Genomic DNA, 17,065 nt, shown 5'->3' with positions numbered 1-17,065 from the left:
GCATGTGGATGCTGTAATCCAGCACATTTGGAAGACAGATGGATGAATGGGCACATGAAGTTGTATTATAGAAAGGCTTTTGTAAACTATGAATTTATTTCAGAAAAGTTTTATCCACAATCAGTTCAATTGTATTGTTTTATATTGTATTCCACCTTTTTCCTAAGTTGCTTTGGGAAGTATTATTTTGAGTAGAAGTCTATGTTTAAAGTCTATGTTTAAAATGACAAATTCTCAATATGATTAACTCACCAATCTTTCTGATTTCTAACTTATTAAAGATGGAGATGTGAAATGTAACAGCTGCAAGCTTGTTTTTTGTTTCAGCAAATAGCAATTCAATGCCATCATTTTCACAATTTGTTCCTCAGAATTGATGGCAATGATGCCATTAATACAAGGGAACAGACCGTGTAAATGATGGTATTAAACCACAAACATGGCAAGTATGTGACAGAGAGCCACAACCATCAGCTACTCTTATGCAATAAGCTGGGGTGGATTTCAAACATAATAAGATGGCAGAAATGATCCTAAATGAGTGTCCTTTATTTCATGATAGGTTCATCTATTTTTTAATAAAGTGTAGTGACACAATAATGCCATGACATTATCACTGTATGACAGAACAGCATCACTACAAAGCCCTCCACTTCATTCATTTTGTCTTATTTATTACTTTTTTCTTTTATTTACCATATATTTATGTCTCGCCTTTCTCACCCTGGAGGGGACTTCCATTTAAGGTTATACCATTTAGCCTTTAAAAAAACCCGTAGTTATGATAATGGGGGGGTGGGATGGGATAATGTTTCAAAAGGTGCTTAATGCACATGGAGTTTAATAACTCTGCTTCTAAGAAACGAGGGATTACACATTATTGTCCTCCACTTCCAGGAAGCAGAATTACTGACTTCCATGTGCATATATCCCTTTTTTGCAACATTATTAGAGTTTATCTCTCTCCAATTCAAAGCGCAGGATATTACCTATAGAGCCCTATACTCTTCGAGTCCAACCTATCTTCGAGACTGCATCTCCTTCTATGAACCAGCACAGGCTTTAAGATCTACTGGGGAGGTCTCCCCTCGGACCCACCTCCATTTCAAGTGCAGTTGGTGGGGACGAGAGAGACGGCCTTCTCGGTTGTGGCCCCCTGATTTTGAAATGCTCTCCTGAGGGAGATCAGGCTAGCCTCCATCTTCCAAGTCTACTGCATACAATTGAAGACATGGCTTTTCCAACAACCATATTTAGTTTTTTAATGAATACATACATAATAATATAACTTTATTTTTGTGCCCCGCCACCATCTCCCCGAAGGGACTCGGGGCAGCTTACATATGGCACAAGGTGCCTATAACAATGCATAAAATAAACACATGGTACAATACAAAATAAAACCACTAGTATATAAAACAACAATTTGAACTACATATGAGGACCTTCAGATTCTCTATCAAGCATTTTACTGGTCTGAGATCGAGTACTGCTATTTTTACCTGTAGCAATTACTGCATTTTACTGTTTTTAATCAGGGGGTATTGTGAAATTGTGATGTTATGTTGGCTGTTTATTGTTATGTTTTGTTTCTGCACTTTTTGTATTTTGCATGTTGAACCTTGAGTGCTCTGTGAGCCGCCCTGAGTCCCTCTGGGAGATGGTGGTGGGGTACAAATTAAATTTGTAATAATAATAATAATAATAATAATAATAATAATAATTATTATTATTATTATTATTATTATTATTATTATTATTTATTGGATGAGTTGCTGGAAGTGCTATATCACTGTAAATGTATAACACCAAACAAAAATTGGAAGAGGCTTAAGAAGAGTCTAAATATAACAGAAAAGTTTTCTTCTCTGTTGAAGCACCAGAATTGTAGTTCAGCAACATCTGAAGGGCTACATATTTTGCACGTACATATTTCAAGTAAGGTCTGCCAACTAGGGTTCTAGTACTTGCAATCAGTTTATTATAAATGCTTCTGTGAGACACCTTGGGTCCTGTGCTGGGAGAAAAGTGTTAAGTAAAATTAATATATACATACAATGGAACCCTACAAGCTTTCATTGAATCAGTGGGATTTTACCCAAGCATATACAGATAGGTGATCAGAATCATAGCTTTTGCAAATTCAATTGTGAATGTATGTATTCATTATATTAAATTGTACCTTTGTATTGGCTGGGCTTTGGTTCCAGGACCCCCTGTGGATCACAAAATAAATGGATCTTCAAGTCCTATTTTATACAGTGGTGTAGTAAAATGGTGCCCCTTATATAAAATAGCAAAATCAAGGTTTGCTTTTTGGAATTAAAAAAAAAGATTTTCAAGGTAGAATCTGTAGAAACAGAATCAGCAGATAGGGAGGGCAGGTGGTATTACTCCAATAAAGTAGAAATTTGGGAAAAACCAATGTCATTTTGTGGACTCCTAAGTAAACTACTGTGGATGGCAGATCCCTCACCTTCTCCCTCCTCCCTCTCTAGCCATTGTGTGTTAATTTGCTACAAAGCAATGAGAAAAAGCAGATGGGCTGCTAATCTTCCTCTGTGCTGTTGGCTTGCTTTGAGGCACACCAGCTGTTTGACACTGTCTAACAGAGCCAATTAACCTCAGAAAACATTGCTGGTGATTATCATGGCAATACTTTCAGGATGAGAAAGGCGGCTGAAGTTTGTCAGTGTCTTCAGGCTCTGCCAGAAGTCCCAAAACATGCATACATGCAAACAGTTCCAAATAAAATTAATCAGACATAAGAGTGAACTACTTCTGGTGGCAAACTAGAAAAAATCTCCTACAAATGGCCATTGTTTGAATAGTTTGACTGTTGTATCCACGGAACTAATATTTGCGGATTCACTTATCCATGTATTGGAGCCATGGTGGCGCAATGGCTTAAACCCTTGTGCTGGCTGAACTTCTGACCTGAAGGTTGGCGATTCAAATCCAGAAGACTGGGTTAGCTCCTGTCCGTCAGCCCCAACTTCTCATGTGGGGACATGAGAGAAGCCTCCCACAGGATGGCAACATATCTGGGCATCCCCTGGGCAACATCTTTGTAGACAGTTCATTCTCTCACACCAGAAGCGACTTACAGTATGTTCTCAATTTGCTTCTGAAATGATAAAAAAAAACTTATCCATGTAGGGCAGTGGTTCCCAACCTGTGGGCCGCAGCCGACTGGTGGGCCGCAAGACCAAACATAAGGTCCACGAGACAGGGCCTGTTCCTGGGTTTTTTTGGGGTGCTGATTCAGAAAATTGCATTGGGAAGACCACATCAGTTCTTGATTATTAAATATGGTTTTCTGTGGGTGAGCAGATGGTAACTACTGGATGCCATATGTTCTGTATCAGAAACTAGAGCTGATGTAGTCTATCCAATGCAATTTTCTGAATCAGCACCTTAAATAACCAAACCGAATCTGAAGTTGACCAAAATCTGATTTGTAACACTTTTGGTACTAATGATGGAGAGTGGTACCTGGTCAAAGTGGGCCCTGGTCAAAAAAAGGTTGGGAACCACAGATGTAGGGCCTTCCATACAAGTTAAACTCTCTTCTCAGTACCTCTGTTCTTTGTCCTAATGAAAATAATAGGGTTCACTATTATCCATACTTTCCTGTATCTACACAAAGTCCAGGAATGTATCCCCTGCAGATATTGGTGTTGTACTGTATATGTATTACATTGGCCAACACACATTTTGGTGCCTCAAATGTTAACCCTGTTTATGGGTATATTTGATATAGCAGTAGTTCTCAACCTGGAGTCCCCAGATGTTTTTGGCCTACAACTCCCAGAAATCCCAGCCAGTTAACCAACTTTTAGGATTTCTGGGAGTTGAAGGCCAAAAACTTCTGGGGAACCCAAGTTGAGATCCACTGATATGCTGATTCTAAAAATAGCACCAGTTTCCCCCTATCGGTGTTAGTTTTTGAGATACAAAACATATGCCATCTACCAATCATCTGCTTGCCCATAGAAAATCATGATAACCATATCTGCAAAACTATAGTTAAAGTGGTTTATTCAATGCAATTTTCTGAATCAGCCATCCCAAATATCCCCAGGAACAGGCCTTAAAACCAAGACACCAAGATTTTTTTGTTTGTTTGTGTTATTTTCCCCAACTCTCATGTTGACATTTGGGAGCTTTGCATTTGTTTTCTTCACTGGATCTTACTGTATTTAGGATCTGCATATGGAATCTCAGCTCAGAAAGCAAAAGTCTACAATATCTCTTTACTCCTATACTCGCAATTTAAACACAACTTGACTTTCCAGAGTTTGGGAAAAAATCCCTTTTTGCATGCTGCTCTATGGTATTAGTAATATTTTAGGATGCCTTTCAGTACTGGTTCTTAGAATAGTTTACACAAAATGGAACAAAACTAACATTTAAAAACATTTAAAAGGGAGAAAGTACAACAACTAAAAACTAGCATAGAGGAAGACTCTTATTTTGTATTGCATTTCAATGAAAATCACTCTCAAGTGTGTATAAGTGTGGGGGTGGCACAAAATCTTAATTATTTGCATGTTCTTTAATTTTTGGATGCAGTATACCAATGTTTGTCCGACCCTTCAGTTTTTGGAATACTTTTTCCTTCTCCCACTACTGATTTTTTCTTGATAACACACAGCTGAAGAGAATGCTGTCTGTGATCTAGGTCTGGGCTTCTCGACCTCTGGGTTTCCAGATGTTTTAAACTTCCGCTGTCAGAAGCCCCAGCCAGCATGGTTGATAGTGAGGAATCTTCAGAGATTTTAAGTCCCAATATTTCTAGAAGGCGGGAGTTGGAGGCCTACTATTCTTAACCCATGTGTTCAATTAGAAAATGTCATATCATTGAAGCAAGCACCATTAATCAGGGCTGGGATATTGTGTCAGATGATATAGAACTATGGTACCCATCAGTCCTGCTCCTTGTAACATCTGCTTCCTTCCCCCTGTGAGGTTTGGTCCAGAAAGGTCAGGACCTGGACTATTTATTTATTTATTGGAAGGCTGTTATCAGCTTTGGCAGGTCCTCTATGGCCTTTGCCTCAGCATGTTGTAACTGTAGGAGTCTTTCAGTGCTCCTTCAAAATGGGTAGTTTTAAGTTCACTGTGTCAATACTTTGTTAGAAGAGTATTCAGTTTTGGAAGCGGTGGTGGGAATTGTAAGTTTAACTGCCATCGATTGTATTGGTTGGGGTCACTGTGCAAAACTGGTTCCTTAAGTATCTAATATTAAGTGCAACTGTTTTGATATTGACACCTGAAATTCATAAATCCAGCTGTTGTTCCACTTTATCTACTATGGCAACATCCTGTGAAACCCTGGGGTTTGAAGTATAGGAGATGTATTTCAAAATCTCAGCTCTTTTGGGGCCCTCTGAACTATAATCCCCAGAACTGTACAGAATGTTGCCATAGCAGCTAAAGTGGAGTAATAGCACATAAAATTGTTAAAATGTGCTAGAGCATCTCAAGTCTATATGACACCAGTGATTGCATGGGTGCCATCCTGTGGGTGCTCAGTACATTCATGAGCCATATGCTACATGCACAGTTGCAATCAGTATCTCCAGTGGATGGAACAACATCATCCTTTTAGTGACAAACATGTTGGGGATATCCCCTGCTCCTAGCAATGTAATAAATTGTTGTCTTAAGGTCCTGCATAAGGAAAAAGGCAAGGTGTGTGTGTGTGTGTGTGAGAGAGAGAGAGAGAGAGAGAGAGAGAGAGAGACAGAGAGAGACAGAGACAGAGAGAAAGGGAGGGAGGGAGGGAGAAAGAAGTATTCATTCATGCAACAGAGATAATATTTTGTTGAAGACTTTCATGGCTGGAATCACAAGGTTGTTGTGTGTTTTCCGGGCTGTATGGCCATGTTCCAGAAGCATTCTCTCATCCTCAGAGGTTGTGAGGTATAGAACTAAGTTTCTTACTCTTTGAGTTGAAATTCTATGTGAATTATGTTTCCTATCCACAGCCCCTTTGACAACGAGAGTGTAATTTTATCTCCGGGATCCACTGCTAAGTTCTCTGTTGGGAGCAGAAAAAACTCCATATATAGTTGGACGCCACCAAACACCCCCAGTTTCCGAGAGAAGTATTACCTTGTAAGTATGAGGGACTGAGGAGTGCTGATTTGCCCTAAACCCTGCACTTTTCTGTCTTAGGTTATAAGTTGGATGTTGTTGAAATCTCAGTTTGAATGACACTTCATATCAGACTTTTCTTGCTGACTTGCGCCCTCTATTGTGAGAAATGAAGACTAGAAATTAAATATACTTAATTAGATAAATAATATTACAAGGAGTGGTGGAAAGGGAAGGGATGATTTCACTAATTTTGAGTTCATGCTTGAAATCCTTTTGGGATAAAAAAAAAATCCCTGTCAACAAAAGGAGAGCAACATTCCCAGAAAGCAAGTTCCAGTGCATAGGGGCAGCTACTGGGAAACTCCTGTCATATATCCTTTCTAATTTATTTATTTATTTACAGTATTTATATTCCGCCCTTCTCCCCCCGAAGGGGACTCAGGGTGGATCACATTACACATATAAGGCAAACATTCAATGCCTTTAACATAGAACAAAGACAAGACAAACATAGGCTCCGAGCTGGCCTCGAACTCATAACCTCTTGGTCAGAGTAATTTGTTGCAGCTGGCTGCAGCTGGCTGGCTGCTCACCAGCCTGCGCCACAGCCCAGACCCATGCTTGTGAAGGTGATAAAACTAAAAGTGACTTAGAAATCTCAAAATGGTATAGGATGTCATAATTAGAGATACTAAGAAAAGGCAAGGGAGAAGGAGGTAAGGTATATCTAAGAACCACAGGCATAAAAATATACATCAAAATACAGTTTTGGGATCATGCTATAACATGTATTTTCTGATGGAATACTCTATTTTGTTTCCTAACTATTTTGTATTTGCCTCAGTCTGTTTTGCAGCCGGGGAGAAAACAAATGGATATCAGAGACGAAGCCCAAGATTCCTGCATTCTGAGATACTTGGCTGACTGTGATTTTAACAGGCACCAAAGGTCTGCTAGCCATAGCTTCACAGAAACGACCGAAGGCAGCTCATTTAGTTCTGAGGATCAAAAAGGAACAGAGAGCAGAAATGTGACTCCACCTTCAAATCAAAGGACGTTGCCATTGACTATGCTGCAGGATGGTTGTGCCGAAAGGGGGCAATGGAAACTTTCTCTGGGTCATCCCCTCAGTCACAGAACTCTAGACATCCTTCAAGAGACACCACATGCTGACACTACTGCCACTGTCTCATCATGTCTGTTGGACCAGGAGAAAGATGATAGCAAATCTATCACCAGGGACTGGGGTCTGTCTTCAGCTCAACAAAGAAAGGTCCTTTCTCTCAGCCAAAGGTGCTTGAAGGATGCTGCTGCTGCTGAACCTGGTAGAAATACCAGATCTATTGAGAAGATCCTGCAAGAAGTGTTACACTTGCTGGAATCACAGCACCCGTGTCCCATCCAGCTGAAAGAACTGGAATATCAGATTTTGTGTATCCGGGAGAAATTAAAGGTACAGTGTTTTTATCATCTTAAGCTTTTGCCACTTAGTGTTTCTAGACTCTGAAGTCAAAAATCCCACATTGTGCAAATCCACATTCACATAGTTATACATGGTGTTATACAAAACTTATGCTGATGTTTAACATTGCACAATTGGTCATATATCTGGCAGTATGTCTACTTATTGTCCCATTCTGCAATGGGCAATCCAATCCTGGTGGATAAAATGATATATTAAAGTCACTGACAAATAGTTAGGCACCATGTAAGAAAGCACAAATACCGTGTTTCCCCGAAAATAAGACAGTGTCTTATATTAATTTTTGCTCCCAAAGATGCTCTAGGTCTTATTTTCAGGGGATGTCTTATTTTTCCATGAAGAAGAATTCATATTTATTGTTGAACAAAAAATGAACATTTATTATATACTGTACAGTAGTTGTCATCATAAACCAGCATAACCAGACAAACTGTGAATCCTATCAAGAATTTCTTGTTACTGCCAATATTTCCATGTACAACACTTTCTGGTACGTACATTTACCGATCCTGCGTGCTCTGGTGTTCTGTTCAGCGGGCATGCTTCCAAACAAAAACTTTGCTAGGTCTTACTTTTGGGGGAGGCCTTTTATTTAGCAATTCAGCAAAACCTCTACTAGGTCTTATTTTCTGGGGATGTCTTATTTTAGGGGAAACAGGGTAGATGTCTAGAATTCTGTTGGTTAGTCCCAACTACAATAAAATAATTGACTCAATGTTGAGTCAAAATGCATGCATATCCAGTTGATTCTGTGAGTCTTTAGAAGGTTGTACTAACAATAGGATTTAGGCGCATGTGAAATTGTTCACATTGTTGCTTCTGGAACATGGCCACACAGCCCGAAAGACATACAACAACCCAATTGTTCAACTATTTTGCAATTATTAATTGAATAAATATGTTACACAATAGCCAAAAAGTACAACCACACGAACAAGGGAAATTATATATGTATCTGATGGCTAAAGGATTCCATCCAAATGGCTTCAGAAATGTTCTTACAAACATGTGGCTTATGTCTAGATATGATGTTGGAAAAGTCCATGAAGAAATGCATCTCAAAATCTAACTTGTTATGATGTGAGGTTTTGTAGGCAACACCATCAGTTGCATGAAATGGACACAGACAAATGGTTTAAAGTGGAGAAATATAGCTATGCAAAATCAGATTGAAATGAATGAAGCCTTATAAAACAATCAATTGCAGAAATCAAGATTTAGTTGCAAGGGAACATCATGTTCAGATAGTTTTCTATGTCACAATATAAATTCATGCATGGATTTGTAGGACAGTGTCTCCTGTGTACACTTCATATGACTGCTGTTTTCCAGAACAGTTTGTATCACAATAAAATTGTTAAGACTGAATCACTGAGGTGGAAATAGCACTAAGAGTATTTAGTCCAGCTTCCTGCCAACACAGGATAGCCACTGCTACAGCAGCCATGACTATCCAGCTCCCACTTCAAAACTTTTATAAAAGAGAATCTGTCACATTCTAAGAAACTTTTTTCCACTTTGAAACAGAGCAGAGTTGAGGAACATTTCCTAATTTAGCTGGGATTTTCTCTCTCATAATTTCAACCTAGTGGTTTGAGTCCTGCCCACTGAACACATGGACAAAGTTAGATGCCACAGAACTCCTTAGTGTTTGTTGTAACAGATGAACTGGCCTATTCTTCTAAAACGAACTCTCCAGTTTGTTTATATAAGACAGTTTAATTCATTCTTTTTAAAGCACTCAAGGCAATTAACAGTTTATTTTTAAAAGTCAGAAAACATCAATAGAATGGGACGATGTCATAGAATAGTCCTTGTAGACAGGTTGGCCTGTTGCATTCCATAGTTTGGCCAAGCTCGGTCATTATCTTGATAGTTGTTGTCATTTGTTGTCAACTTATGGCAACACTATGAATGAGAGAACTCTATGAGCCCAGTCATTAATAGCCCTTCTCAGGACTTTCAAGCACAATGCTGTGGCTTCATTGATTGAATCTATCCAACTTTAATAAAGTGGGGCAGTTGATGAATATGGGCCCTTGGAGGTTTCCCATTAATTTCTCTTTTCCTGAGTACAGATTATACATCAGAATAATCAAGTGTTATGGCACCCCTATTTCTTTGAAGATTTTTCATAGTTTTTCATGATCTATTCTATATAATCAAAGGCTTTGCTAGTGTCTACAAAGCACAGGCCGGTTTTCTTTTGAAATTCTTTGGTATGCTCCATTATCCAGCATATATTTGCAATATCATCCTTAGTATCTCTTCCTTTCCTGAACCCAGTTTGTACATCTGGCATTTCTGCTCTATTTATGGTAAAAGTCTCAGTTGTAGGATTTTGGGCATCATTTGCTCATAAGGGAAATCAATGCATTTGTCTTGCTGTTACAGCTATTTCTGGTTTCCCTTTTCTTGGGGACTGGAATATAAGTGGACCATTGTTTTATTATCCATATTTGTTAAATTATTTGTGTTGCCAACAGCCAAAAAGGTACCATCCAAAACACTCCTCTGTTGAGAGCTTGATGGTGGAGACAGTGCTGGAAAGCTTTGACTTCCTCAATACTGACTGCAATGCGGATGAGCTGTCATCCTTCGGGAGTGTTAGGACTTGCAGTATCAGGTAAATGCTTCTGTATCAGTATGTATTATTTCCTGCCAACGTCAATAATACATTTCTCATCATATTACTATCACCTTTCAGAGGCCGGGCTGTGGCGCAGGCTGATTAGCAGTTAGCTGCAACAAATCACTCTGACCAAGAGGTCATGAGTTCGAGACCCGCCCGTGCCTGCGTCTGTCTCCGTCTCTGTTCTATGTTATGGCATCGAATGTTTGCCTTATATGTGCAATGTGATCCGCCCTGAGTCCCCTTCAGGGTGAGAAGGGCGGAATATAAATACTGCAAATAAATAAATAAATAAGTGTAGGATGCACACAGTCCTTACTACAGAAAACTGAAGGAATATGAAAAATAATCTAAACAAGAATGAGAAGTCCTGCTAGTGGGAAATACTCTAACTAAATGTGAATGAAGATTGCTTTGAAAATTCATGGAATTTCCTAAAGATAAAACTATCTGTTACTATAATACATTGTAGGTGGCTTTTGCTTTTTCCTTCTCAGTCGTAAATGCACACAGCCTGCCTAGATTGGGTTCCCATTATGGAAAACAGGGAAGGAGGCTTTAATCCCTGCTATTAGTCTCACCCAGATCATGCCCCTATGCTTACTAAACAAAGACACAGTTTACTCCCATTTAGCATTTACGCTATGTTTTGGCAATGTGATTTTGAGGATTACAGTTCCCAGGATGCCACAGTCAATAGAATTATCCTGGGAGCTGTATTTTTCTCTCCCACCCACCCCAAGAAAATTCCACATCTAAGCCTTGCCTTCTTTGTATGCAAATTTCACATCAGGTATGGATCTAGGCCACACTCGTTTTTGATGAAGAAGGGGGAAAAACAGTACTGAAAACCAGAGGTGGCTGCATGGGCCATAGTAAATATGTAGTATCAAAGTGCTATAATTTTGTAATGTGGTAAAAACCAACAGATACTGTAACATTTCTAAATGACCTAGATTAGTCAAATTCAGAAACCTTTCTGTCAGAGGCCATTAGTCAAAGAAGAGACCTTTCATGCTCAGAAGCAGTATGCTGCTGAAAGAGAGTTAGTAGGACAGTGAAGGGCTATACTGCGTTCTTGCTTGTAATATTCTTAAAAGCAACTGGTTGGCCACTTTCAGACGCTAGACCAAGATGGATATTTGCTCAGATCTAGCAGGGTTGCTGATGTGTTGTTTATGTTGACTGTATTGGCGCTAGTGACATTAATCTCATTCTCTACCATAGTACAAGAGGAGCAGTGACCATTTTTTTTAACATAAGCCTCAATTGTATGAGGCTTACCTACCCAAACCTTTCCGTTTCTTTTTTTGATTATTTCTTTTCCTGTTCTTACCATTTGCACTAGCACCTACAACGATTCCACGCTGGCATCCCTGTACTATGATACCAAAGTAGAAAAGAAAGAGCTAACCACAGGAACAGATGATCTAGACACACTCTTGGAAGTTCATCTGCAGTTCTGCAAAGTTCTTTTACAGGTGGGGAACTGTGTTCAAAATACTTCATTTATTTTTTAGCAGATTAAAGTCGTATTAGCATGTTTAGTGGAACAATATCAGAGACATGGGATGCTTGGTTTGGGAGATTCTGGTGATTCAGTAAAAGGTTTCTGTAAATATTTGGTTCTCTTTCCTGGGTGAGTATATAAGAGAAGTCACGCTGGAACAAACGTTTATCTAGTTCAGCATCATGTTTACCACAGTGGCCAACAGGTTGAATCTGGAAAACCTGCTAGAATTCTGTACTACAACCATCTCTGCTTGCCTGGGAAATCTGAATTTCCTATGTGCTGCTTCTCTGTGTATAGACATGCCTCTGCTTTCTAGGAAAGTCTGTGGAGCCCCCGGTGGAGTAGTGGGTTAAAGCCTTGTGACTTGAAGGTTGGGCTGCTGATCTGCAAGCTGCCAAGTTCGAATCCCACCCGGGGAGAGCGCGGATGAGCTCCCTCTATCAGCTCAGGCTCCATGCGGGGACATGAGGGAAGCCTCCCACAAGGATGGTAAAACATTAAAACATCCGGGCGTCCCCTGGGCAACGTCCTTGCAGATGGCCAATTCTCTCACTCCAGAAGCTACGTGCAGTTTCTCAAGTTGCTCCTGACATGAAAAAAAGGGAAGGTCTGTAACTCTATGGTATAAAATGGGCTGTGGAGACTGAAGATCCCAGATTTCCAGTTAAGATTGGAAAACAACCTTCTTGGAAACACCAAGAAATCAGTGTTGGTGATGTTAGAGTTCATTATAAGGCAACTTTCAATTATTCTGTTTTCCATGCACAAAGTTAATTAGTAATCAATTAAATAATAATAGCAAAATGGACTTTTCTGTCTTTTATTGGATAGTAACTAAGTTGGATACTTTCAAAGAAAATGGGCCACTTTTCTCCCCAGTTCCTATATGGTGGCTCTGTGAGCCTGATTCTTTTGAATGTTAAAGACTAATAACTGGGGCGGCATACAGGGAACGTACCACCCCCTTGCTAAGCCAGCTCCACTGGCTACCAAGCCCAATTCAAAGTGCTGGTTTTGACCTATAAAGCCCTAAACGGTTCTGGCCCAATCTACTTGTCCGAACACATCTCCTCCTATAAGCCAGGAAGATCCCTGAGGTCATCTGGTGAGGCCCTACTCTCGGTCCCTCCTGCCTCACAAGCGCGGCTGGTGGGAACGAGGGACAGGGCCTTCTCGGTGGTGGCTCCCCGGCTGTGGAACACCCTCCCCAGAAACATACGGCAAGCCCCAACCCTTTTGAGTTTTAGAAAAGCCTTAAAAACATGGCTATGTGCCCAGGCTTTTAACGAATAAATGATAAAGACGACCCAGACTGTTATATGGATAAAGTAGGAGAATATTGGACGAACAGATTTTAAGCATATGTTTTATGTTTTATATTTTATACAGTATTTAACTGGTTGTAATACATTTTTAAATGTTGTTGTTTTAATGATGTGTCGGCATCGAATTGTTGCCAATTGTACGCCGCCCTGAATCCCTTCGGGTGAGAAGGGCGGGATAGAAATATTGGAAATAAATAAATAAATAAATAAATAAATAAATAAATAAATAAAGCTGCCTTATATTGAGCCACATCACTGTTCCTTTTCTATCCCAACCAGTTTGCTGTAATGGGTAGCAGTTCTCCAAAGCTCTCAAGTACCTGCTACTTGATCCTGTTTCGTGTACATTCAGGGATGGGAATAGTTTGAACCTGACCTTGCAGCATGTTCTCTTCCCTAAGAAGTAGTACCACACTGATTCTCATTAGAAGTTGAATCCTTTTGTTATTCCTGATTGGAGCAGATCCTTTGAATCACTGGGGTCTACCTATTTGTTGACTCTGCAGCAATTGATTGAATTGATCTATTGTAGTTGGGACTAACCAACAGAATGCCAGCTAATGAATTTTCAGGTATTAAAATATTTTCTTTCATGCTAGAGAAGTTAGGGCTACAATCATAGTAGTGAAAAGGCTATTTGTGCTTTTGTAGTAAATGTCCATCAGGTCATTCAAGTTAGGCAGCTTTGTTTGCAAGTATTTAGCATAAATTCTCAAAGCCAGGGAGTCCCTGAAAGGCAGATTGAGATAATAATAGCTGTAGTCCAGATATATGGAAAGCACCAAGTTGGGAAATGGATTTATTCCACCCCACTTTCAGTAATCTCAAGCTACATTTCCTAGCAAATCGTCCTCCTAGCTTGATTGGTTACAGGAAATACTGCCTCTGAGAACATGGCATTGTTCTATTATCCATGGTAATTCTGTTAGTATAGTGGTAACAGTGAACCCTGAAAAGACCACTGTCTGCCTGGTGGGCGCCCAGAATGCTGAATCGGCAGTTTGGTTATCCACAAAAGCACCACAATCCCCATAGACAGAGACCAATTTCTGAAAGCGTCACAGTGCTTAGACTCCCAAGAAGTCTGTTCATGCTTACTCATCAAGTAACCTTCTGGCTGAGCAACCTCTCTGTTCAGCATATTTTAAGCATTCTGGCATAAAAGTAAAGGTATATTTGTAGGTCAGTTAAGAAACAGAAATATTCTCCACTATCTTCTAATATTTCACAGATGAAATTCTGGGACATTTGTGACCAAGCAACATCAAATGTGGTCAAGATAGCAAAGGATATTGTATTTCATTGAGTCTAAGGTGGCATTGAATGTACAACTTACATGGATTTTGATTTTAGCAAAATGTTTCTTAGAATATTTTTTTAGAATTTCCCCTGCATGCACAATACCTTTTGTTTTGTTTCAGTGCAGCTTTGCAATGTATTAAGTATTTGTAATGTACACAGTATTAAGTCTATGGGCTTGTTAGGGAGACAGTAAAAGCAGGAATCGGCAGATAGCTAAAATATTGGCAAACAGTTGTCTGACTGGGGACAAAATGGCACAGCCATTTGGGGCCAGGGCCCTTCCTCCCCCTCCTCCTCTCATTCAGAGGTAAGACAGTTTTGTAAGAAAACAAAACAGCAATTGCAAGGCACACCTGAAAATGTAAGGCACATCCCATTTTTGAAGCCCCTTAAACAGGAAAAAGTGCACCTTACAATTTATGAAATGCAATATTAATAAGGAAGAACACACATTCTAGCAGATGCCACAGCAGTTTGTTTTTGCCTGTGTCTACAAAAAAGGACACAATTATATCCCCTCCTCTCCCTGTTGCTAAAATAATTGAATACAAACTACTTTTGCACTTTGAACTTAGTTGGAGCAGATGAAATAAATTCAGGACATCGGAGGAAAGTGGGGGACTGTTACTTGAAGTAACTGTGAGTCCCAGTATGCTCCAGTCTGTTAGCATGGCTAGATGTCATAAATTGTAGGATCTGTAAACCAAAAAGGAACTTTCCCAAGCATTGGATCTGCTTCGAAGCTGGAGCTAATCTCAAATGTCTGTTGAGTGGGTGCGTATAGTTTGCACATAGATTGTCAGAATCCATGGGAATTGCTGCTGTGTACAAGCTGCTTTTGGTTCACGTGGGTTGTAATGTTTGAAGCAATACAAGTGCTGTAAGGGTCCTCTGTGTGCCTTTCTTCATGGCAGCTGCTTATCGGCATTGTAATATAGAAATTGGAACGGGAATGAAGTGCTTTTATTCACATCCAGGGTCATCTATGTGCAATTAACCCACAGCTGTTAGGTTTGTATTTGACAATATGCCTCCCATCAAGAGATGGAAAGCAGGTGTTTTCCCTGGTGGTTTCAGAGAGCTTTTGGATGGTGCTCAACTAAATTTTGTTGGTTCACTGCTTCAAATGAGACATGTATCTCCACCCCGTCTTTGTTTCTAGAAACTTGACATGCCAAACCTAGCTCCAGTTGTGCAGGAGAGCCTTTTGGAAGAGGTATCACAACAGAAACACATTCTGGAAATAATCTCTGCGCTGGCTGCTCCTGTACCACGGAATCTAACATCTGTTGAAGAAAGTAAGTCAGGTGATATTCCAAATTGGAGAGGTGAAACAGATCATAGAGACCTTCTACTGGGAAATATCCACATTATAGAGTTGTACTGCTTTGATACTGCTTGCACTACCATTTTGTGAAAGTATGGGATTTATACTTTGGTGAAGTACTTAGAAAATTCTATAAAGAACTACAACTTATATTAATTTTTTTCAGTGAATTTTAATCACTCCTAAAACTGCAAGTCCCAGCATTTCATAGGATAGTTTGAACACATGATAGTTACAGGGGGTACAGGTCAAATACTCCTTATCCAGAATTCTGAAATTCAAAATATGCCAAAATTGTCATCATAGGTGATTGAGATAATGACACTTTTATTTTCTGATGGTTCAGTGTACAAAAACTTTGTTTTATGCACAAAATTATTTACAATATTATGTATAAAATGACCTTCAGGCTGTGTTTATAAGATGTATATGAAGCATAAATGAATTTAATGTTTAGATTTGGGTCCCATTTCCAAAATACCCTGCAAGTACTCCAAAATTTAAAAAATGAAACTAAACACTTGTGGTCCCAAACATTTTGGAACAGGGATACTCAGCCTGTATCACAGTCCTTTAGTTCTTCAGTGTGATTACATTCCTGCTCTATTCTCTAGAATCCTTCTCAATTAGTTCAGTCAAAGCTTCAGAGAGTGAAAAGAAAAGAGTCTAGATCTATGTCTGCCTTCCTGTGAGGCTGCCTCAAATTATAGATGTAACAAAGTAGATGTGATATTTTTGTAACCTGCCTTGGGTACTGGGGAAAACTGTATATAAAGGAATTATGTTAGAGGAGGAGGGAGGATCATACAACCTACAAACTGAAATCTGACACCTGTGAGAAAAGAAAACAATTTGTTCCAGTAGCAGGACTATTTAAGATGATCGCCATAGTTAAATCCATTATTGCAGGTTTCACTCTGTGCTATCACATGTTATTTGACTTCTGTCATATCTAAAACCAGCAAGAAGGTGGAGATTGATCCAAGAAAATGAGCTTTTCTGGGAAGAGCAAAATTTTAATGACGCTAATGTACACGCTCATCTTGTTTAGAGGTGTGTGCATTTCAGTATACAGTATATCCATTTGTATTGACTCATTTCTGGCGTACTGTCTGATGTCACTTTCCAACTCCTTTGCTGACACTATTAATTTTCCTTTTTCAGTTATTCAAAAAGCTAAAAAGCAGAAGCGCTGCCTGAAGATCTGGAGTGAATGTACTGAACAGGGAAGCATTTTGTTCTGCCCAGTAGAAAGATTTCGAAACCCCTTGAAATATATATTGATGTTCAAAACAAAAGAGAAATATCAAAGACATCTAGAAAAAGGTACTTGTCAGGACCCAGGCTGCAGAGCACCAATAACCATGCGCAGAGACCA

General features: G+C 39.5%; 1 protein-coding gene across 10 annotated transcripts in view; it reads left to right on the top strand.

Annotated features, from left to right (window-relative positions):
* ripor3 (RIPOR family member 3) overlaps positions 1–17,065 on the top strand; it is a 120,465-nt gene that overhangs the window by 91,948 nt on the left and 11,452 nt on the right. For all 10 annotated transcript variants that reach the window (XR_010005792.1, XM_008115613.3, XM_016995458.2 and 7 more), the window contains 6 exons: positions 5,994–6,123; positions 6,950–7,558; positions 10,075–10,214; positions 11,569–11,701; positions 15,523–15,658; positions 16,852–17,013. Coding sequence is in view for 9 of the 10 variants with exons in the window: in XM_008115613.3 (XP_008113820.1) it covers positions 5,994–6,123; positions 6,950–7,558; positions 10,075–10,214; positions 11,569–11,701; positions 15,523–15,658; positions 16,852–17,013 (1,310 nt within the window). In the remaining variant the exon portion in view is untranslated. The remainder of the gene's footprint in view (positions 1–5,993; positions 6,124–6,949; positions 7,559–10,074; positions 10,215–11,568; positions 11,702–15,522; positions 15,659–16,851; positions 17,014–17,065) is intronic.

The sequence above is a fragment of the Anolis carolinensis genome, chromosome 4 (genome assembly GCF_035594765.1).
Source record: "Anolis carolinensis isolate JA03-04 chromosome 4, rAnoCar3.1.pri, whole genome shotgun sequence".
Taxonomy (NCBI): domain Eukaryota; kingdom Metazoa; phylum Chordata; class Lepidosauria; order Squamata; family Dactyloidae; genus Anolis; species Anolis carolinensis.
The sequence above is the reverse complement of the archived record's forward strand: the minus strand, read 5'-3'. Positions and strand labels throughout refer to the sequence as shown.